The sequence below is a fragment of the Oncorhynchus mykiss genome, chromosome 16 (assembly GCF_013265735.2).
Source record: "Oncorhynchus mykiss isolate Arlee chromosome 16, USDA_OmykA_1.1, whole genome shotgun sequence".
Classification (NCBI taxonomy): domain Eukaryota; kingdom Metazoa; phylum Chordata; class Actinopteri; order Salmoniformes; family Salmonidae; genus Oncorhynchus; species Oncorhynchus mykiss.
This window is the reverse complement of record NC_048580.1, coordinates 51,817,552-51,842,853: the sequence shown is the minus strand read 5'-3', so window position 1 is coordinate 51,842,853 and position 25,302 is coordinate 51,817,552. Positions and strand designations below refer to the sequence as shown.

The 25,302-nt window shown below is 41.8% G+C and overlaps 1 protein-coding gene across 3 annotated transcripts in view; it reads right to left on the bottom strand.

The window, feature by feature from the left end:
- LOC110492222 (guanine nucleotide-binding protein G(I)/G(S)/G(T) subunit beta-1) overlaps nucleotides 1-25,302 on the bottom strand; it is a 59,136-nt gene that overhangs the window by 19,343 nt on the left and 14,491 nt on the right. For 2 of the 3 annotated variants that reach the window (XM_036947185.1, XM_036947184.1), the window contains exons 2-4: nucleotides 8,109-8,215; nucleotides 2,879-2,917; nucleotides 2,303-2,409 (exon numbers count right to left, since the gene is read on the bottom strand). In XM_036947185.1, the coding sequence (XP_036803080.1) occupies nucleotides 2,303-2,409; nucleotides 2,879-2,917; nucleotides 8,109-8,165 (203 nt within the window). In that variant the 5' untranslated portion in view covers nucleotides 8,166-8,215. Of the gene's footprint in view, nucleotides 1-2,302; nucleotides 2,410-2,878; nucleotides 2,918-8,108; nucleotides 8,216-9,081; nucleotides 9,213-25,302 lie in introns of those variants that run through there. The other variant, XM_036947186.1, reaches the window with a different exon arrangement.

The following is a 25,302-nucleotide window of genomic DNA, read 5'->3' as shown; positions in this document are numbered from 1 at the left end:
GTGGTTCCCTTGTGTGTGCTGAATAAATGTAATTAAAACTCTGAAAACCCTCCCACTTGCTGGCCAACAGATTTTCTCTTGGAGTTTGCATTAAATAGGGTTTTCAGTACATTTATCTTAAAGGAAAACTATATTTTGGTATTTGTTTCATTAGTCCGCTGTTGACATAAGCAAAACATTTTGGGACTGTCAGCACTCAAGTTTAAAGATACTATATGTAACTTTCAAAATACAGAAATCATCCCTGTATGATGCGTTTTGAAATCATCCCTATACGATTTCTGTATTTTGAAAGTTACACATTACTTCTGACTAGTAATACATTTCTTTTAGAAACATTACAAGGCTTGTGCATCTGTTTTTTCTGTGTTTTGTTGGTGTAATTTTAGAGGGGGATAAATATTTGGTCTGGTAAAAAAACATCCGAGTGGCTGGTAGATTTAAAAAAAACTACCTGACAAAGGGGAAAGTGTACAAAAAAAAAAAGTTATGCCCTGTCTAATATGATCCACTATTGTTAGCGACCCTCAGGAACAACTACACGGACATCACAGAGGAAAGGTAAAGACTATAAATTAAAGGAAACTAACACTAAAATGACAGTTATAAATGTATTGCTGACGGTGGCTTCGGATAGGCCTACATGTCATGTTACGATTTTCAGTTTGATTCCATATGACACATTCATCCATAGGGATCATAAAGGTAAAATCTAAAAGAATTGCTGTGTATATTTACAATTCCGTTCTAACAGAACTGAGTCAATTAAATGAGAGCCACAGGGCACGGGGCTATAAATAGCAGTGGGAGGAACACAGACCATGTGTATGAATAGCACCCAACTCCGGGTCAATACTTCTTTTCATTATGCCTTCTCTTTGGACAGTTGCACTTCGCTACAGGTAGACTAATTAGATTATTTAACCCACCAAAGTAAAGACAAACATTAGGGCTGGCACAATTACCGTATAACTGACGGTCATGAAAAATGTGTGTGTGGAACGAACAGCCAACTGGGCATTTGTAAGGTTGAGTCCGTTTCTGCCATAACATGGACTCTTAAACAACGTGAAACTTTCCCTTGTTACTCCTTGCTGAAATAAGCAAATTAGTCTTCTGTTGCCTGGGCAATGCCCCCGACAACGCAGCAGCAGCAGCAGCACAGAACGAGAATGAATAGAAGAACAGGTCTGGGTACCTCTAACCCTGGCAATTTCACTGGTAAACTCATGGGTACACTCGCAATGGCTGCCTGGTATTGTGATGCAATACTTTTCATGGTAATGTTGAATGTTAATTTCAATGATGTGAATCATGCAATGGATTATTATTATTTTTTTGCAATGTCAGTTGAGTCAACAAATCACAGCACATATTTTACTTTCTGCTTTGCTCCTATGGGTACACTTGCAATGACCACCAGTCCACCCATTATGCCATCATTGACTTGAATGAGAATCCCGTTCTACTCATTATATTTCTATGGCAGCACATGCAGGAGGAGAAACTGTGCGTACATTTGTATTTTTTGCTATTCTGTTATTACGCTGAATTACCATCATCCAAAATTACATGACAGTCACAGCCATAATACACATTAATATGAAATGGAGGGATGACTGTTGGGGACTAATTATTTTAATAATTTTTCTGTTGTATCATTGTGAGCTCACCGGTTAAGAATGGTCTATTCTTTTAATTAGGGTGGGGCGATAAAAATGAATCGGAGCAACAAAGCGAGATGACAAAGCAGTTTGGTGTGTGTGGGGTGTGGCATCTCTGCGGAGCGAAGCGGCACACCTGCGGTATTGTAATTAGTTGGCTGGTTACTGAGGTGAGGGGAAAGCTGTAGAACTGGGCTGGGGGCTCCTAGGACGCCCCCCTATGCTCAGGAACACGGGAGTCACCAGCACTGACTGGCACTCAGGGAAGAGTAGCCAGCAACACCACGTACAAAGGACGACTCCATTTTGAATGTTTTCCCTACCCACATATCCCACCCCTTACACACACAATGATACCGGCACAAACATGCGACACAAACATAGAAGCGCACACAAAAACACACCTGTGACCATATTCAGAGGTGACTGTAGAGTACGCACACAAAAACACATGTAAGTTAACTTTTTCCCACAAAAACACACCATTACAGATGGGTTTTTTTTGGGGGGGGGAGCCATCTTGGAATAGTTTTATACAGGAAAACTACACAAGACAACCTTTTATGGTCACTTCCTGGATTTGGGGGGGGGGGGGGGGGGTATTTAGTTAATGACAGAAAGTGGCTAAATAAGATTACCTCGAGTCAGTGCCCCAGTGCATGGCATAGATTTTTGCCAGATGCCCCCTCAGTGTCCGTCTAGTGCGCATCTGAATTCGGCCAATTGGGTCGATGTTTGCTGTGATCTGAAGGGAAAGGGGGGGGGGGGGAACAATCAATGACCATGACACAATAGGCTGTGTATCTCCATGGGAAATGGGGATGCCCTTTACTAGGTTCTCTACTGTGAAACCATTGCCTTTCCTTATCAGCTCCCATGATGTTGCATTTACAGAAATATAGAGTGGGTGCTGCTGCTTCCAGGATTTGTTGGCTGGATGACACATACGGAGCCAAGCGAGAGCAGTCTCTATTCTTGTGAGCTATCTCTGCTGCTAGTTACGCTCAGCCTTTGAGCTGTGGACTCATTGAACCCCAGTGCATCTCGCCTATCGCAATTTAACCATTACTCAGCTTTGACAAAACGTGTAACATGACACGTTACCTGTATCCTGAATAATGAAGTTGACTTCAGTGGTTCCCCATCCCCGTGTCTGAACTGCACTCTAAGGGATCTGTTTGTTTCAGAGTGGTGAAGGTGGAAATGGATCTTACCTGAGACAGGGTAGCATCCGCACACGCTTTCCTGGCATCCTGGAGGTTAAGAAAAAAAGTCACATTTAATTTTCAAAAAACGAAATAGCCAGGTCTTAATTTTATCCCATAAATGCTTTTGATACTGTAACAATATCTATAAAAAAATCTGCCTCAATAATCAAAGTGGTGAGCCAATAATTTCAGTGATCACGGAGACAATTACCATTCCCACTGACCGGATAAACATTACCACTTACTAACACTACACAACCAAAAGTATGTGGCCACCTGCTCGATGAACATCTCAATCCAAAATCATGTGGAGTTGGTCCCCCCCTTGACGGAATAACATTCTCCACTCTAATGGGAAGGCTTTCCACTAGATGTGGAAACATTGCTGCGAGGACAAGCTTCCATTCAGCCACAAGAGCATTAGTGAGGTCAGGCACTGATGTTGAGTGATTAGGCCTGGTTCGCATTGGGCGTTCTAATTCACCCCAAAGTTGTTTGATGGGTTGAGGTCAGGGCTCTGTGCAGGCCAGTCAGGTTCTTCCACACTGATCGACAAACCATTTCCGTATGCACCTCGCTTGGTGCACGGGGGCAATATCATGCTGAAACAGGAAAGGGCCTTCCCTAAACTGTTGCCACAAAGTTGGAAGCACAGAATCATCTAGAATGTAATTTTATGCTATAGTGTTAAGACTTCCGTTCACTGAAACTAAGGGGCCTAGCCCAAACCATGAAAAACAGCCCCAGACCATTATTCCTCCTCCATCAAACTTTACAGTTGGCATTATGCAGTCGGGCAGGTAGCGTTCTCCTGGCAGTTGCCAAACCCTGATGTGTCCGTTGGACTGCCAGATGGTGAAGTGTGATTCATCACGGCAGAAAACGTGTTTCCCCTGCTCAGAGTCCAATGGCAGCGAGCTTTATACCACTTCAGCCGACGCTTGGCATTGCGCATGGTGATCTCAGGATGGTGTGTGGCTGCTAAGCCATGAAAACTAATTTAATGAGACGCCCGACAAACAGTTATTGTGCTGACGTTGCTTCCAGAGGCAGTTTGGAACACCTGTAGTGAGTGTTCCAACCGAGGGAAGATTATTTTTTAGGTGCTACATGCTTCAGCACTCAACGGTCCCGTTCCGTGAGCTTGTGTGGACTACCACTTTGCGGCTGAGATGTTGCTCCTTGAGACTTTTCCACTTCACAATAACAGCACTTACAGTTGCCCGGGGAAGCTCTAGCAGGGCAGACATTTGACAAACTGACTTGTTGGAAAAGTGGAACCCTATGACGGTATCGCATTGAAAGTCACTGAGCTCTTCAGTAAGGCCATTCTACTGCCAATGTTTGTCTACGGAGATTGCATGGCTGTGTGCTCAAATTTATACACCTGTCAGCAACGGGTATGTCCACATACCTTTGAATATACAGTGTCTTCGGAAAGTACTCAGACTCCGACTTTTCCCACATTTAGGTTACCTCCTTATTCTTACATGGATTAAATATTTTTTTCCCAGTAATCTACACAGTACCACATAATAACAGAGAAAAAACAGGATTAGATTATTGAAACAAATATAAACTGTTTACTTAACTATTCAGACCCTTTGCTATGAGACTAGGTGCATCCTTTTTCCCACTGATCATCCTGGAGATTTTTCTACAACTTGGAAGTCCACCAGTGGTAAATTCAATTGATGGAACATGATTTGGAAAGGCACACACCTGTCTATAGAAGGTCCCACAGCTGACAGTGCATGTCAGAGAAAAACCCAAACCATGAGGTCGAAGAAACCTGGAACCATCCCTACAGTGAAGCATGGTGGTGGCAGCATCATGCTGTGGGGATGTTTCCAGCAGCAGGGACTGGGAGACTGGTCAGGATTGAGGCAAAGATGACCGTAGCAAAGTACAGAGAACTCCTTTATGAAAACCTGCTCCAAAGAGCTCAGGACCTCAGACTGGGGCGAAGGTTCACCTTCCAACAGGACAACAACCCTAAGCACACAGCCAAGACAATGCAGGAGTGGCTTTTGGACAAGCCTCTGAATGTCCTTGAGGGGCCCAGCCAGAGCCTTGAACCCGATCAAACATCTCTGGAGAGACCTGAAAATAGCTGCGCAGCGACGTTCCCCATCCAACCTGACAGAGCTTGAGAGGATCTGCAGAGAAGAATGGGAGACACTCCCCAAATACACATGTGCCAAGCTTGTAGCATCATACCAAAGAAGACTCGATGCTGTAATCACTGCCAAAGGTACTTCAACAAAGTACTGAGTAAAGGGTCTGAAAACTGATGTAAATGTGAAGTTTAATATAAATTTGCACAAATTTGTAAAAACCTGTTTATTTTTTGTCATTACGGGGTATTGTGTGTAAATTGATGAGGGGGAAAAAACTATTGAATCAATTTTAGAATAAGGTTGTCATCTAAAGAAAAAAGTGGAACAATGGGTCTGTAGTGTACCTCCAACTCCACCTACTTAGGTTCAGTTTTGACTAATCCCATTTAATATATATAATAATATATATAATATTAATATATATACCCGTATCAAACAAATCTAATCTGTTCCCTAAACCATTTCCTTTCAAGTCAAGATAAATGTGAATGGTCAGATTATTGTGCCAATGGATGTGCTAGTTGCTCAATCCATAGGACACAAAATTCGCACGCTAAACCTATATAGACAAACTGTTTTTTAATCATTGCAGTAGCACACTGACACTAAACAATCAAGCTATAGACATTGTACAAAACATTGAGATCACCATCCTAATATTGAGTTGCATGCATCCTTCCCCCTTCTGCCCTCCGAACAGCCTCAATCTGTCGGGGTATGGACTATACAAGGTGTCGAAAGCGTTCGTTCCACAGGGATGCTGGCCCATGTTGACTCCAAAGTTGTCCTTCTTGATACACACAAGAAATTGCTGAGTGTGCAAAACGCAGCAGCGTTGCAGTTCGACACAAGCCGGTGTGCCTGGCACCTACTACCATACCCCTTCAAAGGCACTTCAATCTTTTGTCTTGCCCATTCCCCCTCTGAATGGCACACAGACACAATCCATGTATCAATTGTATCCAGGCTTAAAAATCCTTCCATAACCTGTCTCCTCCCCTTTATCTACACAGACTTAAGTGGATTTAACAAGTGACATCAATAAGGGATCATAGCTTCCACCTGGATTCTCCTGGTCATTCTGTGTCATGGAAAGAGCAGGTGCTCATGTTTTGTACACTTAGTGTACAAAAGAACACTAGCTAGCTAAAGGCTACATATTTCAAGCTATTGTATGATTCACGAGACACACAAAACAGAAAAGCACCTCAAGGATACAAACATGCAACACTTGAACAGACCACGCTCAGCAAACATTTACATAAATCTCAGGAACATACTATACATTAGAGGTCGAACGATTAATCGGTATGGCCGATTAATTAGGGCCGATTTCAAGTTTTCATAACAATCAGAAATCGGCATTTTTGGGCGCCGATTTGCCGATTTGTAAAAAAAAAACACATTCTTATTTTCAATGACGGCCTAGTGGGTTAACTGCCTCGTTCAGGGGCAGAAAGACAGATTTTCACCTTGTCAGCTCGGGGGATCCAATCTTACAACCTTACAGTTAACTAGTCCAATGCAATAACGACATGCCTCTCTCTCGTTGCACTCCACAAGGAGACTGCCTGTTACGCAAATGCAGTAAGCCAAGGTAAGTTGCTAGCTAGCTTAAACTTATCTTATAAAAAAATATCAATCACTAGTTAACTACACATGGTTGATGATATTACTAGATATTATCTAGCGTGTCCTGCGTTGCATATAATCTGACTGAGCATACAAGTATCTGACTGAGCGGTGGTAGGCAGAAGCAGGCGCGTAAACATTCATTCAAACAGCACTTTCGTGCGTTTTGCCAGCAGTTCTTCGTTGTGCGTCAAGCATTGCGCTGTTTATGACTTCAAACCTATCAACTCCCGAGATGAGGCTGGGTTCTCAAGAAAGGGTTGCGATTCTGTGATTCACAGTGAGTTTGTGTCACACCAGCCTCATCTCGAGAGTTGATAGGTTTGAATAATGACAATTACAACAATACTGAATTAACACTTAGAGATCATACTACAATATATACACATATATATTTTAAATAAATCGGCCGATTAATCGGTACCGGCTTTTTTGGACCTCCAATAATCGGTATCGGCATTGAAAAATCATAATCGGTCGACCTCTACTATACATTCCTCCAACTTGTTCACAAACTCACTGTTAAATCTACCCACAGCACACTACCCAAATCTAGATATATACACACACACACACTGAATCTGTGTTTGCATTGTTGTATCTTTGAATCCTAGTGGGATAAGGAAAAAGGCAGGGAGGTTAGAGCTAAGCCAAACATACTACAGCCTCAAACACAGCTCTAACTAAATTAGTATTCTAATTCCTTATTCTTTGATCAAACATGCATAGTGCTGTCATCACTCAGTATGGAAGGTGGGGCCAATCGCATGAGAAAAGCAAGGAAGGTGGGGCACAAGGCCCTGTGAGTTTAACTTTATGTTTATTCGGCTGAATTAGGATACACTATGAAAACAATGTGAGTTTGACACGGTTTGACAATATTGCAATACTATTTTTGCACTAGTTGACTGTTCCTGCACCAAAACTCCAGACCTCTTCCTTCATAGGTTGTTCACCATCTGCATTTTAAATAGGAAGCCAATTTGTTTACGGCACTTTTATTTTCCATGAATGATCAATACGTATTTCCTCAAGGCTCTATTGCCCCTTTGCAGCAGACATAGTGAGCATTGGACCATGGAACTGCAATAAAACCACAGTACTGAATCGCAAAAATACATGTAGAATTGTAAGAGTCGCAATAGATATATATATCAAAACTGACAACTAATCACAAATTAAACCGTTCTCACTTTTGCCATCCAGCTTGCTACTAGTATCTTGCAGAGAGATTTCACAGCAGCTAGCGAGTTATGAGAGAATTGGCTGTGACTAAAATGGGTGCAGGAGTAGTTATAGTTTGAAGCATTTTAAAGTGCAGAAATTTTAAATCTTATTGTTCAACTGAGAACAATGTTTTTGTTAGACTTTCGGGACAGCTAGTGAATTGTAGTTCCCTCTAGTGCCATGTAAAATCACTGCACAGACATTCCCAATGCATTTATGAGAAGAAAGCAGGGAGAGGACGATTGTGGAGGACATACTCTGATCTGGTTCTTGAGCTGCTCGGCCTCCTGGCGTAGCTGGTCCAGTTCGCTCATTTTCCTCTGCTAATGGTGTGCCTCGCTCCGCCGCCGGGACTCCTGCTGATCTGAGGGGCAAGAAAGAGGGACAAACTCAACACCTTGGTCACACACCGTTTCTCCTATTAGCAATTAGATGTACTCACCAGACCAGGGTTCAAACTGTATTTGAAATCTGATAAAGTCCTAAAAAGTACAAACCCAGCCCAACTCCAGGCAAGCTCATGCTCTCTGAACCCAGGTCTGGTACACACAGGTAGCTCAATGAACAGCTGTTACAGGGGCCCTAACAAGGCCATCAGCTCAAAGTGACGGTCCAAATCCCTGAGACAGGCTCAATATGCTTGAGACGCAATTCCTGAAACAGCAAGGACAAGCTCAGAGAAAGTAGGGTTGAATGTTCCAGAGACAATGTTATGGTAAGCTGCTATTTCTAAATAGTAGCCTTTAGATGTTCAAGCTAATACCTTAGTGCTGTGAAAGATAGGAGAAACTGAAGCGGTGTTCATGTAACATCCAAGAAAATAACTGCAGAGAAGAAATTGTTCACCATTTGGACTCAGCAAACACGAGCTTCAGTAAAATACACAGCAAAGCATATTCCTGCTCAGAATCACACAACATCCCTCTGAAAGATCCATAAGGCACACACAAAGTCACTGTGAATCACAGAATCGCAACCCTTTCTAGAGAACCCAATATGTGTCCTTGCCAGCCTGAAACAGTTACCTAGCAACAGGATTCTGCAGCTAGTTTGTGCTAAAGATCACTTTTTTTTTTAAATTATGCAAAATCTCTCCCCCTCTCTATACACTGGCCAACCCAAGGCAAACATCTGGCACTTGGCGGCCGGTAGCCATTCCTGGACAACTGAGGCTAAATTAAAATCCATTGGCGGAAATCCATTCAGTCTGCGAAACCCTTGAGAACATACCCCTCCTTTGCCTTGCCGAACGGAGAGAGTGCTGGAGCGTGAAACGAGAGAAGCAGAGTGGGTTCTGTGAGTTAGTTCTAGCCCAGAGGTGCTCAGGTGAGAAGGGCAGGCACTAGTGCAGCGCTCAGATGCTCTGGCCCTGGTCAGTGGGCTCAGAACTCTCCTTCCAATGTCATCCCTGTAATCCTGGGACACAGTTGATTCAGCTCCTCCAGCTAAATCCGGTTAAGACAAAACCTGCTGATGATCCTAAAAGCAGTGGCTATCCCGCTGACCCCAATCCTTTGGTCAACGGGCTTATCCCTGACACATTCTCTGGAGAAAGAACAGGAAATACAAAAACAAACGTATAGGCTAATTAGTGTAGGTATAAATGCTGCAAGTTGAAAGTTCTGCATATTGACTGTCTGGGTTGAAGATCATTATTGGCTGATGGAGACTGCTAAGCACTAATGCTACCACGAGCACTATGCAACAATGCTCATCTTACATTTCTACCAAACGGTTCACAAAAATAAGAGCTCATTGTCAATATCAACCAGTTGCCATTGATTTTTACAAGACAAATTGTGGTCTTTTGTGTTCGTACATTGACAGGCTTCCTTCCGGCTTTACGAGTCACAGGTTTGACTTCGATATGGGTAAATGAATTCAGCCAATGGAGGAAATTGCTGACAATCTCCAATGTTCGTAGGTAATAGATATAAAGTAGAGCATTTCTTTAAACTTTTGTGCCAACCATTACAGCCACCTTTGTCATTAACAACTCACAGTTGAAGAAACACTTGGCTAAACACTACTAATATCCACATTTCTGAATTGTATGTAGACCACCGGTACTCAAATTCTAATTCAGAAGGTCCGGTCACACAAAAACTTCCTAGGTGGCAAAAGTCTGGATAGATATTATAATTCATCGGCATTGTAACAAACTCCCACCACGCGACCCAAGCAACACCAACCCCAATGTATTTATTTTTTTGGTGGGGGGGGGCGGCCCAGCCCGTATTGGCCCAATTCTAGGTTCTGATCTGGACTGCGGTCCACCTATTGAGTATTGCTGGTGTAGACTATCACAGTTGTACAAAACATTTACCATCCTGTCTGGATTTTCCTTACCTCCCTTTCGCTCTGTCTTTTCCGTACAGGTCGTGGGTCCTAAGAGCTTGGAGACCTTCTGAATGACAAGACCTTTTCCTTTAAACACCTGACATCTCATCAGCTACCTGCCACCTGATTGGCCCGTGGGGCTAACTACGTCTGATTCTAAGCAATGCGACTTAGCCCCCTAATCTTCTTGATAAAAATGTGTCATGGTAATATCTCTAATTCTTCTAGTCTTTTCCTTGACGAGAGCCTTGGTGTCAGAGCCAGTTAGCAGGACCTGCGTGTGGCCTATTCACAGAACCAATGCTATACAGACAAGGACCTTCCAACTCTACATAAAAACCTGTCTCTATTTGAACTAAATACACTTACAAGAAACAGTGGAGTGTGTAGTAGGGCCTACTGTGAGTATTCTAAACTACATGATGCCTTGAATAGGCTTAGGGATATCTAGGCTGTAGTAATTGGACCATATTGGATGCTGGTGGGCAAAATACATTTGTAAATCCTCTTACAATAGTCCAATAAATGCAAACAAAGTGCTGTTAATATTCAAATTGAGATGGAATAAGTACCAGCAAAATTAGTCAAACTGACAGCAATTAACCCAACCATGGTGGCAGAAATATGAGTGGGGCTCTATAAATGTCGGCAGAAGTGGAATTTGTTTGGCGCACCAAACAATTAAGGCAACAGGGATCTTGATCCAGAAGGGGATTGAATGTATCTGCTGTAACCAAGAATCTTATCCACTTAGCTAGCAAACCAAATGCATAGCTGGAGCCCTGAGCTAGATTTGACACATCTTAGATTTCTTATAGTTATACTTAACTTCTAGTTAGTTGTAAGCATAGCACATACCACCGCAGCCCCAGCAAGGCAGGGGTGCCACCAACCCCAAAATAATACATTATTTTTGGTATTGAAAAACTACGTAGGTATTTCAAAATACCCCGGTATATCGCCCAAGCCCAATTCAGGAGGGGATTTTTCTGTTCCGGTGGTGGGAGTGTGTTGAAACATCTGGCAGCCCCACTGATAGTGTGTCTCTACACTGCTGCCTTCACTCTCAGCCGGCTATTTTTAGAGAGGTGGAGGACGAGGGAAGCAGACTTCACATTTTCCAGCCAGTCCTATCAGTTCCATCATCTCAAGCACACGCAGTGACAAGGGGAGAGGGAAGTGAAATTAGACTCTGCACCAGAGCTTTAAAGACATTTCTTCCTATAAAGCAAAACAACATTTAGTTCTGTATCAAGCCCTGACTTCACATTGTACGGCCATTTGACATAGGGAAGCCTAAAAACATTAAACCGCTGAGGAATGCCTTCATTTTCAAAAGCATCTAGTAGCAATTGATTACTTCCATAGTATAACAGCTATAGATTTGATCAGAGTAAAAGTGAATAACAGACATTATTAGGCCTCCTTTTCAATCACATTATTGGCTTAGAGACAAAGCAGTCAAATGAATTGATCTTTCAGAACCCAATTCCTCCTACCCCCGATATGTATGTTAACGTTATTCATATTAACAATACCATTAAAACAGACCTGATTTATTCTAAATGGAAAAATGAATCAAAACCCATACACATGAAAAGGTGGCAGGAATTTGTGGGGCCAGTAACCAAAAGGCCGCTGGTTAGAATCCCGAGCGGACGAGGTGGGGGGAAAATCTGCCGGTGTGCCCCTGAGCAAGGCACTTAAACCGAAATGCCATTGTAAGTCGCTCTGGATAAGAGTGTCTGCTAAAATAACGTAAATGTAAAAACAAGGCTCGACTCAACATGAATTGATGTGGGAGGTTGGTGGGCTATTGTGGTGTAAACCGCAGAGGGGCGGGTAGAAGGGGGAAGCTCTTCCCCATGGCATGAGGTAGAGGACTGAGGCAGGCCAGGCGGGTAGGCAGGGAGATGTTCTAGTGCAACGGAAGATACAGGGAAGGGAGGTGAAGGACAGAGACAGATTAACCTAATGAGAGTGAACAAGCAGAGGACGATAGGGAGGAGAGCAGCTAATTAACCCCTTGGTGAAGGGGAACAGGGTGTGGTAACCTTCAAGGCATTAAGAGCCCGGTGGAGCAGACGCACACAGCCAGTCACCTTGCTGCTGCTGGGAGCCTCTTAAGTTCGCAGCCTAAGAGATCGGTGCTACTACAGATGAGCCACACACTGCGGCCATTCACTTAACCCAAAACCAACCATGACATAACTCCATTTGCCTCGCAGTCATTGACTCCAAAGTTTATCTTGGCATACATCGTTTATTACAGACTATAAACAGAGATTCAACCAAATGCTCATAAATAAGTTACGCGGACATAGCCAATGATTTCTATGGGCTTATTCTCAACTAGCCTACCTGGTTAAATAAAGGTGAAATAACATTTCAGTGAATTTCAATTTCAGGGTTTGAAAGCTTTGCGCTCACCTGATATGGATCAATTCAAGACATGGCTGTCCAAAAATATTTTCTCTTGTTGAGTTAATCGCATCGTTCTAAATAATTTCTATTAATTGCAATTCCATAAAAAATATTATACATTGGTTGTAGTCAATGTATTTTGATTGTAGGGGAACAAAAACTGTATTCTAAGAAAATAACAAAATTAGCTAGGTCTGATAAAATATCATAGCCACAACTATTAGATCTAGCCTACGCTACTTCTTATCCATGTTCTTCAACAAACTAGAATTGGTTCTGTTCTGGTTAAAATCACTGTAGGAAATGTTTGCTAAATCTAGACTGAAAGGTTGCAAGTTCAAATCCCCAAGCTGACAAGGTACATATCTGTAGTTCTGCCCCTGAACAGGCAGTTAACCCACTGTTCCTAGGCCATCATTGAAAATAAGAATTTGTTCTTAACTGACTTGCCTGGTTAAATAAAGGTTAATTAAAAAAAAAAAAGTATATATATTTTTTTATTCAGCCATGGCACTCTAAACATTTTTGTTTGGTTAGCTAGCCAACATTAGCTTACCCGGCTAGCTACTTCAGCGCAAATTGTATTACTGTTACCTAAAGAAAAGCATGAGCAAGTGTTTGTTTGAACTTTCTATAAGTTTCCCTTCAAAGTTGTTGCTCGTAACTGTGCGCATAGTGGATGATTTCAACACCAATAGAGACAGACTGCTCTACAGCTGGTGAGACCACAGAGAGTGCCCGGTGTTGCGCTCAAAAGGAAGGGTGTGGATGCACAGACACTTGGGTGAAAAGAATGTAAGTTGAAAAAATGAACTGTGTAAAAAAGGTAACTATAATCAACACTTTAACCTTTTTTATTTAACTATGCAAGTCAGTTAAGAACAAATTATTATTTACAATGACGACCTACACCGGCCAAACCCGGATCACGTCCGGTTGTGATAAAGCCTGGATTCGAACCAGGGTGCCTGTAGTGACACCTCTAAACACTGAGATAGATGCAGTGCCTTACGACTGCTGTGCCACTCAGGAGCCCCCAATTCCAGGGTAACACTGTGTTACCCAGATAATAAAACTAAGGTGTGTTCTCTAAATACAGGAAATGTCTCTGAAAACAGACAGAGCCTGCGCATGTTTCAGCACAAGTACGCCTGATACCATGGACACTTCGCATGAGGCTCTGACAACCAACCATTGATTTTTTCACATGCCTATTTCAGCCATGAGGACATTATAATGACTTCGCTGCCTCTGGGGTTAAAAAAATAATAATCTCATGACTGAAAATCAATCTCAGAAGGATTATCTCAGGCCAAGTTAACCTCCCCTTTCATGTAAGAAAGTCATGACCATCATGCTTTTAGGGAAAGATGATAATTTTGTATTAAACTGAGTTTGACCAATTCCAGTCCCGTTTCTTTGGGAGTTCGGGGTCCTCCCCAGTATAATTTTTATGTAGAAGGACTGAGAAGCTCAGGTGTGGTGACTTTTAAAAGGACATTCTACAAAAAAATAAAATGCTGACACCATCTAAAACAATTTCCACCTCCGGAAATAAGCCCAATAACGTGGTGGTAAAAGTTTTAGAAATTATTTTTAAAATTTTAATGTATATTCTCCGTTTCCACAATCTGGTTTCCGAGCTGTCATGGGTGCACCTCAGCCACGCTAAAGGTCCTAAATGATGTCATAACCACCATCGATAAAAGACAATACTGTGCAGCTGTATTCATCGACCTGGCCAGGCTTTCGACTCTGTCAATCACCACATTCTTATCGGCAGACTCAACAGCCTTGGTTTCTCAAATGACTGCCTTGCCTGGTTCACCAACTACTTCTCAGACAGAGTTCAGTGTGTCAAATCGGAGGGCCTGTTGTCCGGACCTCTGGCAGTCTATGGGGGTGCCAAAGGGTTCAATTCTCTGGCCTACTCTATTCTCTCTGTGTGTGTGTGTGTGTGTGTGTGTGTGTGTGTGTGTGTGTGTACACACACACACACACACACAGAATGATGTCGCTCTTGCTGCTGGGGATTCTCTGATCCACCTCTACGCAGACAATATTCTGTATACTTCTGTCCCTTTGGGCACTGTTAACTAACCTCCAAATGAGCTTCAATGTCATACAACTCTCCTTCTGTGGCCTCCAACTGCTTTTAAATGCTAGTAAAATGAAATGCTTGCTCTTCAACTGATTGCTGCTAGCACCCGCCCGCCTAGCATCACTACTCTGGACGGTTCTGACTTAGAATATGTGGACAACTACAAATACCTAGGTGTCTGGTTAGACTGTAAACTCTCCTTCCAGACTCACATTAAGCATCCCCAATCCAAAATTAAATCTAGAATCGGCTTCCTATCTCACTACAAAGCATCCTTCACTCATGCTGCTAAACATACCTCCAACACTCTACTCAGCAAATTGGATGTAGTCCATCACGGTGCCATCCGTTTTGTCACCAAAGCCCCATATACTACCCACCACTGCGACCAGTATGCTCTCGTTGGCTGGCCCTCGCTTCATATTCGTCACCAAACACACTGGCTCCAGGTCATCTATAAAGTCTTTGCTAGGTAAAGCCCAGCCTCATCTCAGCTCACTGGTCACCATAGCAGCATTCACCCGTAGCACACACTCCATCAGGTATATTTCACTGGTCACCCCAAAGCCAATACCTCCTTTGGCCGCTTTTCCTTCCAGTTCTCTGCTGCCAATGACTGGGACAAATTGCAAAAATCACTGAAGCTGGAGACTCATATCTCCCTCACTAACTTTAAGCATCAGTTGTCAGAGCAGCTCACAGATCACTGCACCTGTACATAGCCCATCCGTAAATAGCCCATCCAACAACCTCATCCCCAAACTGTTATTTATTTATTTTTGCTCCTTTGCACCCCAGTATCTCTACTTGCACATTCATCTTCTGCACATCTATCACTCCAGTGTTTAGTTGCTAAACTGTAATTATTTTGACACTATGGCCTATTTATTGCCTTACCTCCCTTATCTTACCTAATTTGCACACACAATATACAGTCGATAACACAATAGAAAAAGTATGTTTGTTTATTCCATGTGTAACTCTGTTGTTTGTGTCGCATGCTTTGCATTATATTGGCCAGGTCGCAGTTGTAAATGAGAACTTGTTTCCAACTAGCCTACCTGGTTAAATAAAAGGTGAATAAAAATAAATAAAAATAATAATAATATTGGACCATGCAAGGCTGTAGACTAAGTTAATCCACTGGAGGCACAAACATCTTCAGTTGATGGCCCCAGCACATGATTTGGTCGCACCAATGTTTCGCTTCTGCCCGGCAATAATGACTTGACCCGTGTCCCATAATGTACTTGCATTCCATACAGAACCAAGCTAATAATGATTAGCCATCTTTTAAATGAGCATGCTCTTGCAGGGCTTGGCATTCAGGTAAATTTGGCAGTGGCATACGAATGAAAAGAATACTGGCCAGGGAAAGCAGATGGTGGGGGATTATTTAAATGTTCTTTTAATTTGTGGGCTGAGCAAATAGCCTTTAGACTATAATGGAGCTGGGCAATATGACAAATATCGTATCACAGCATTTAATTATTATTATTATTTTTATTTAAAAATTGGATGGTATGATGGTATTTTATGTTTTGAAATACAAAAGATCAAAAATGTGCTTTAGGAGTAGTGCGTGAACCTAGGGTGGCAACAAATTCTAAGTGATTTCAATGGGTCTTTGACTGTTTTATACTGTTCAATTAAAGCAAAAATACTTTTCACACGTTTATCAATTTCTGCAATCATTTGAGAATTTCCACGAATTTTTGCACGATATAGGAAAACAATCTAGGTTCATTTTTAACCAAAAGTTTAGAGCAAAACCCTCAGGTGAACTGTTGGAATCATGGAAACATGAGAGAGAGATGACTCAAGTAGTGAACTATAAAAATTGATGTTACACATGGCGTATCACATTTAACAAACCAAACATTCAAATACTGTTATAGAAGGTAAAGTAAAAACCGGTCCGTGTATCAATACCTGTCTATCATACATTACGGCATACCGCCCAGCACCACCCTATAATGACCTCTATACACAAATAATAATTACATTTTAACTTGACAATATCATATATGAATTGTTTAGAGGGGGGGAAACACACTACTTTAATGGAAACCCTACAAAAACATGATATACTAAGCCCACAACAATACTTAAACTACATCAGGAGACCACTTTTCAGGTCAGAGAATAAATAAATAATAATTTGGAGGGGGTAGTTGCTCTTTAAATTGTGCACCAAGCAATAGACGTGTTTGGCTAGCTGTGTTTTTTTAGGCTTTGGCGGTATACAGGGTTATATGGATAAAGCCACAGGATGGTTTTTCAATACCGTTGAACCTATTTATTTGAAGTCTAATACATTTGAATATTTGTAGACACTTGAAGCAAATACCTGAAGTCAACTTGTGCAATACGTTAGGAGATAAAAGAACATTGCGTTCTTCATTTCACCAGTCACAATATGTATCTTACGGTTGTCCCCAGTCACGCTGTGTTTGTTTACAAGCACACAACCACGAGAGACCATAGGCGTGTGAGTCACTCACTGTCGAGCAGCATGCACCAGGTTATCTAATTACAGTATGGAATTCACAACTAAATGTTTGCCAGCTAGTTATCTTATAACTACTAAGTTCACTGTCTAAAATGTGCTAAAAGCTCCACAGTTTGGTTTGCTAAATAAGTAGCTAGTTAGCTATCTAGCTAAGTGGTTAGCTTCTAACAAAATCAAGCATTTGCTTGGTAACAGCAGAAGATCACCCCCTGGATCAAGAGCTTTGCTGGCGAATATTCATGTGTGCCTGCAGCAAACTGAGTAGAATGAGTTACTTGTATAGTTTAGGTCAGAAACTGTACAAAATGTTCCCAATGCGCTCGTTAGCATTTCATTAGTATTCTGATGATTCATTAGAACTAGTTTGTTACATTCTGTTAAGTGACATTTTTGGGGCTTTGAATATTAGTACTTTGTAAATAAACACATGCATTAAATTTGTGCACTAGGCAATAAAGCAGATTGCGTCCATCATTTCACCCAGTAGACGTTTACCCAACCGTGGGATGGACTCTTCCCACACTCGGGACTCTGACTTTATTGGTTACACGGACTCTTGGCCTCCCTATCTAACCACCTTTCGCCGGCTTTGTATTCATGTTACCTGATGAAATTGCTCTATATGATCTTGCTGCCATCTAATGCACATTCAAATGTCATAAATCAACACTGCAGAGCTCTCCCTGTCCTATGCCGTGCATGAATTGTATTACGTTTGATGATATCTGGAAAAGTGCATGTACACCCTGGCCCATCTACTGTTGCTAGCCCCAATTCTGATTTGTGCTCTGATATTTGCTCTCATAAAAGCCTGGGTTTTCTGCACGTTAACTTCTTGGTGACAGGGGGCATTATTTTCACGTCCGGATGAAATGCATGCCCAAATTCAACTGCCTGCTACTCATCCCCAGAAGATATGCATAGTATTAGATTTGGATAGAAAACACTGAAGTTTCTAAAACGGTTTAGTATAACAGAACGTCTGAGTATAACAGAACTTATTTAGCAGGCGAAGAACAGAGGACAAACCATTGAGATTTGTATTTTTTTAGGTCACTATTTACAATGGGGTTTCATTGGGAATCCAGATTTCTAAGGGACCTTCTTGCAGTTCCTATCGCTTCCACAGGATGTCAGTCTTTCGAAATTGGCTGAGGTTTTTCCTTTGAGTAATGAAGTACGGCCATCTTGAACGAGGGTAACTTGAAGTGTACTGTAGAGGCGCGTGACCAGAAAGCATGCTACAGTTTGTTTTCCTCCTGTATTGAACACAGATCATCCAGTCTTCAATTTTTTTGATTATTTACATTTAAAAAAATGCCTAAAGTTGTATTACAAAAGTAGTTTGAAATGTTTTGGCAAAGTTTACAGGTAACTTTTGAGATATTTTGTAGTCACATTGCACAAGTTGGAACCAGTGTTTTTCTGGATCAAACACGCTAAATAAAATGGACATTTTGGATATATAATTGACGGAATTAATCGAACAAAAGAACAATTTGTGAAGTTTATAGGACATATTGGAGTGCCAACAAAAGAAGCTCAAAGGCATGAATTATATTTTTATTTCTGCGTTCTGTAGCCTGCAGGGTTGAAATATGCTTCTCTCTTTGTTTACTATGGTGCTATCCTCAGATAATATCATCGTTTGCTTTCGCCGAAAAGCCTTTTTAAAATCTGACATGTTGGCTGGATTCACAACAAGTGTAGCTTTAAATTTGCTATCTTGCATGTGTGATTTCATGAAAGTTTGATTTTTATAGTGATTTATTTGAATGTGGCGCTCTGCATTTTCTCTGGCTTTTGGCCAGGTGGGACGCTACCATTCCACATATCCCAGAGAGGTTTTTACACTAGAAGTTTATTACCTAAATGGATCAATTGAAAGTGTGGGTTCACAGCTCCAATCCAGATGTGTCGGTCATTACTGAGACGTGGTTAAGAAAGAGTGTTTTGAATACCGTTCTGGTTATAACCTTTTTCGGCAAGACAGATCTTCAAAAGGTGGGGGAGTGGCAATCTTTACCAAGGACCACCTTCAGTGCTTAGTTGTCTCCACCAAGTCTGTCCCCAAACAATTTGATTTGCTTGTTTTAAGCATTAAACTCTCAAACGGCTTTTTGTTGTTGACTGTTGCTGGGTGTTACCATCCTCCATCAGCACCGGCCTGTACCCTACCTGCCCTAAGCTCTCTCCTGGTCCCTGACACTAAGTCTGGATTCGTCCTGCTAGGTGACAAACTGGGACATGCTTAAATCACCCGACCAAGCCCTAAAGCAATACATTTTTCTCAGATTATTACCAATACCACAAGGTTTGACTCCAAACACCTAGAAAAGGCTAACTCCTCGATGTTATCCTCACAAATAATTCTGAAAGGTCTCAGTCTGGTGTTTTCTGTAATGACCTTAGTGATCACTGTTTTACAGCCTGTGTTTGTAATGGCTGCTCAGTGAAATGACCTGTCCTGATTTGTCAGACGCTTGCTAAAAAACTTTAATGAGAAAGCCTTCCTTCATGACCTGGCCTCTGTAAATTGGTATAGAATCAGCTTGATCCCCTCTGTCAAAGACGCTTGGACCTTATTTTTTAAAATGTTCGGTCATATTGTTAACAAACACACCCTGAAAGAAAACAAACAGGTTTAACCCCTGGTTTGACCGTGATCTTGCAGAGTTACTCCAGCTCAAGAGTTGCATTTGGCGAAAGGCTCGGCACACACCCAGGCTGACTGCCTCTAGTTCAGGCAAATGAGAAATAAGTGTACTCCGGCAATCCGGAAGGCCAAAGTTAGTTACTTTAAGGAGCAGTTCACTCTGTGGGTCTAACCCCAAGATTTTCTAGAAAACGGTTAAAGACGAGGAGAACAAACCCTCCTCACAGCTGCCCATGTCCCTTAATTTTGATGTGGTTGTTACTCATAAGCACATGGCTGCGCTTTATAAAATCACCACTTCATTAAGTCAGGATTCCTATTTGACTCAGCCATGCCTCCTAACCTGTCCAACATTTCCTTATCTCCCACCCCTTCTAATGCGACAAGCCCCAATGCTCCTCCCTCTTTTTACCCTGCCCCGCTACAAAGTTCCTCCCTGCAAGCGGTCACTGAGTCCAAGGTGCTATAGAAGCTCCTTTAATTTGACCAGAGTACCTTCTTCCATACGTTTGGGGAATCTTCCACATGCCTTTTGGCAAACACCAAACGTGTTTGCTTATTTTTTTCTTTAAGCAACGGCTTTTTTCCTGGCCACTCTTCCGTTAAGCCCAGCTCCGTGGAGTGTACGGCTTAAAGTGGTCCTATGGACAGATACTCCAATCTCCGCTGTGGAGCTTTGCACCTTCAGGATTATCTTTGGTCTTTTTGTTGCCTCTCCGATTAATGCCCTCCTTGCCTGGTGAGTTTTGGTAGGCGGCCCGCCCTCTCTTTGGCAGGTTTGTTGTGGTGCCATCTCTTTTCAATATTTTTAATAGTGGATTTTAAAATGGTGCTCCATTTGTTCAAATGTTCAAAGATTTTGATATTTATAACCCAACCCTGAGCTGTACTTCTCCACAACTTTGTCCCTGACCTGTTTGGAGAGCTCCTTGGTCTTCATGGTGCCGCTTGCTTGGTGGTGCCCCTTGCTTAGTGGTGTTGCAGACTCTGGGGACGTTCAGAACAGGTGTACAGCTGTGGCCAAAAGTTGAGAATGACACAAATATTATTTTTACTCCAGAATGTTATGAAGAGTGGAATTAATTGCATTTAATCTAATCAAAGTCCCTCTTTGCCATGCAAATGAACTGAATCGCCAAAAACATTTCCACTGCATTTCAGCCCTGCCACAAAAGGACCAGCTGACATGTCAGTGATTCTCTCGTTAACACAGGTGTGAGTGTTGACGAGGACAAGGCTGGAGATCACTGTCATGCTGATTGAGTTTGAATAACAAAATGGAAGCTTTAAAAGGAGGGTGGTGTTTGGAATCATTTTTCTTCCTCTCAACCATGGTTACCTGCAAAGAAACATGTGCCGTCATCATTGCTTTGCACAAAAAGGGGCTTCACAGGCAAGGATATTGTTGCCAGTAAGATTGCACCTAAATCAACCATTTATCAGATCATCAAGAACTTCAAGGAGAGCGGTTCAATTGTTGTGAAGAAGCCTTCAGGGCGACCAAGAAAGCCCAGCAAGCTCCAGGACCGTCTCCTAAAGTTGATTCAGCTGCGGGATCGGGGCACCACCAGTACAGAGCTTGCTCAGGAATGGCAGCAGGCAGGTGTGAGTGCATCTGCACGCACAGGGAGGCAAAGAATTTTGAAGGATGGCCTGGTGTCAAGAAGGACAGCAAAGAAGCCACTTCTCTCAGGTAGAGGCTAATATTTTGCAAAAGGTACAGGGATTAGACTGCTGAGGACTGGGGTAAAGTCATTTTCTCTGATGAATCCCTTTTCCCATTGTTTGGGGCATCCGGAAAAAAGCTTGTCCGGAGAAGACAAGGTGAGCGCTACCATCAGTCCTGTGTCATGCTAACAGTAAAGCATCCTGAGACCATTCATGTGTGGGGTTGCTTCTCAGCCAAGGGAGTGGGCTCACTCACAATTTTGCCTAACACAGCCATGAATAAAGAATGGCACCAACACATCCTCCGAGATAAATTTCTCCCAATCATCCAGGAACAGTTTGGTGATGAACAATGCCTTTTCCAGCATGATGTAGCACCTTGCCATAAGTGGCCCGGAGAACAAATCATCAATATTTTGGGTCCATGGCCAGGAAACTCCCCAGACAATCCCATTGAGAACTTGTTCAATCCTAAAGAGGCGGGTGGACAAACAAAAACCCACAAATGCTGACAAACACCAAGCATTGATTATGCAGCCACTGATTTGTTGCATGTCAGCACACTGCCTCTACCCCAGGAAGTGCAGTGTTGAGTTTCTAAAACAGGCGTTTCCTCTCAAAGGGTGTTTACTTTGCTGCACTTGGCTCTCCTTGTCGAAACATCCAGCGGAAGAGGCGACAGCGCATCCTCCCAAAAGAGTCTCACAGGTGACTAGATTACTATCTGACCAGTCTGAAAGCAAAACTCCAGTGTTTGACCATGGCTGGCTTGTGCAGGATGATCGGTCGCTGTTCTCTGTTATTTGGTGTTTTTCCAGAGTCAGTAGAAAGACTTCTTTAGTGTCCTAAGTTTTCATAACTGTGACCTTAATTGCCTACCGTCTGTAAGCTGTTAGTGTCTTAACCTGTTAGAGCTCTAGGGGCGCTATTTCATTTTTGGATAAAAAACGTTCCCGTTTTAAGCGCGATATTTTGTCACGAAAAGATGCTCGACTATGCATATTCTTGACAGTTTTGGAAAGAAAACACTCTGAAGTTTCAGAATCTGCAAAGATTTTGTCTGTAAGTGCCCCAGAACTCATTCTACAGGCGAAACCAAGATGATGCATCACCCAGGAATTAGCAGAATTTCTGAAGCTCTGTTTTCCATTCTCTCCTTATATGGCTGTGATTGCGCAACGAATGAGCCTACACTTTCTGTCGTTCGCCCAAGGTCTTAGCAGCATTGTGACGTATTTGTAGGCATATCATTGGAAGATTGACCATAAGAGACTACATTTTCCAAGTGTCCGCCTGGTGTCCTGCGTCGAATTCGGTGCGCAATTGCCAGCTGCTTCTACTTTACCATTTGATTCAGGGGAGAAAGCATGTGTCCAAGAACGATGTATCAATGAAGAGATATGTGAAAAACACCTTGATGATTGATTCTAAACAACGTTTGCCATGTTTTCAGTCGATATTATGGAGTTAATTTGGAAAAAAGTTCACGTTTTGAGGACTGAATTTTCGGATTTTTTTTGGTAGCCAAATGTGATGTATAAAACAGAGCTATTTCTAATACACAAGGAATCTTTTTGGAAAAACTGAGCATCTGCTATCTAACTGAGAGTATCCTCATTGAAAACATCAGAAGTTCTTCAAAGGTAAATGATTTTATTTGAAGGCTTTTATGTTTTTGTTAATGTTGCGTGCTGGATGCCAACGCTAATGCTAACGCTAAATGCTAACGCGAAATGCTAACGCTAGCTAGCTACTTTTACACAAATGATTGTTTTCCTATGGTTGAGAAGCATATTTTGAAAATCTGAGATGACAGTGTTGTTTACAAAAGGCTAAGCTTGAGAGATGGCATATTTATTTCATTTCATTTGCGATTTTCATAAATAGTTAACGTTGTGTTATGCTAATGAGCTTGCTGATAGATTTACACAATCCTGGATACAGGGTTTTTTTCATAGCTAAACGTGACGCAGAAAACGGAGCGATTTGTCCTAAACAAATAATCTTTCAGGAAAAACTGAACATTTGCTATCTGAGAGTCTCCTCATTGAAAACATCTGAAGTTCTTCAAAGGTAAATGATTTTATTTGAATGCTTTTCTGTTTTTTTGTGTAAATGTTGCCAGCTGAATGCTAATGCTAAATGCTACGTTAGCCATCAATACTGTTACACAAATGCTTGTTTTGCAATGGTTGAGAAGCATATTTTGAAAATCTGAGATGACAGTGTTGTTAACAAAAGGCTAAGCTTGAGAGCTAGCATATTTATTTCATTTCATTTGCGATTTTCATGAATAGTTAACGTTGCGTTATGGTAATGAGCTTGAGTCTGTATTCACGATCCCGGATCCGGGATGGGGAGATCAGAAAGGTTAACGACCGTTCCACAGGTGCATGTTCATTCATTGTTTATGGTTCATTGAACAAGCATGGGAAACATTGTTTAAACCCTTTACAATGAAGATCTGTGAAGTTATTTGGATTTTCACAAATTATCTTTGAAAGACAGGGTCCTGAAAAGGGATGTTTCTATTTTTGCTGAGTTTACTTAATTGTTTGAAACTTGAATGTTTTACTACATATTATGAGGCATGTCTTGGGCTACCTACATTCTAAGTACCCTAGCCAAAATCAAACAAACGTACAGGAAATTATTTTATAAAGACTTCCATATGCAATTGAAACCAGCAGCCTCTTTCTCTCATGTTCTATTTTTTTCCAAATCAACTTTCTTTCATTGGCTACCAGGTAAAGGCAATATCTTAGGCATAATCAATTGAAAAATGTGTTGCCGATTATTTTTTATCTTGGTCACATGAAACCGCTCAAGGGTGTTTTCCCGCTAATTGCATTATGGGTGAACATTTGGGTGTAGCCTACTGCCTTGTACGCATACAATGTGAAGAAATAATAGGTTATCAACATTTTATGCTAAACGTTCTGATGTATTGCATGAGCCTCATTGCTTTAGCCTTGGCCTACTGGTTGTATGAATTTGGGATTGATCATCCCTCAACTGTCCAACAGTCTGTTTGGAATAGGCTATTTCTCTCTCGCACAGAACGACAAGCTGACCAATAGAATAGGTCAACTTTTCTACTATGTGGGATAGTAGATTGACAGGCTAGTGATTTAGCTCTTCGTTACTTGGCTGAGGAAAAGTTAATGTGGGTATTTATTCTAACATAGGCGGCGTGTGGGTTTCAGGTTTGGGAAGCAAATTTTCCATGCACCCTCACATTTGCAAACCTATGCAAGATGGCCTACTATTCCAAATGCGATTATTGGATAGTCAATTTAGGCTAATATTAAATCACCCACTGTTAGCAAAAAACACTGGTTAGGCTATAGAGGCTACATTTCTTCTTTCTTTGCACAGGAAAATGTTGTCCTTTTTATAAACGCATTGCAATTCTACTACATGCTATGACTGGAGACATTAGCAGAAACTGACATGCATGATTGTTGCTGAAACTCACTCGGAAGACAGCACACACACACACACTACAGCCTGGACCTAAACTACATATAGTCATTGGCATGCTTACATGTGAGGCAACACATTTCACATATGGGACTGGGCTGGGAAGAAAACAATTAACTACAACATGTCAGAGGAAAGGGTGAACTCCAGATTCTATAGGAAAGAAATCACTATACTGAAATGAGTAGCCACTAAGTTTTCATAACAATTATTGATCCTTTATTTAACTAGGCAAGACAGTTAACACATTCTTATTTTCAATGACTG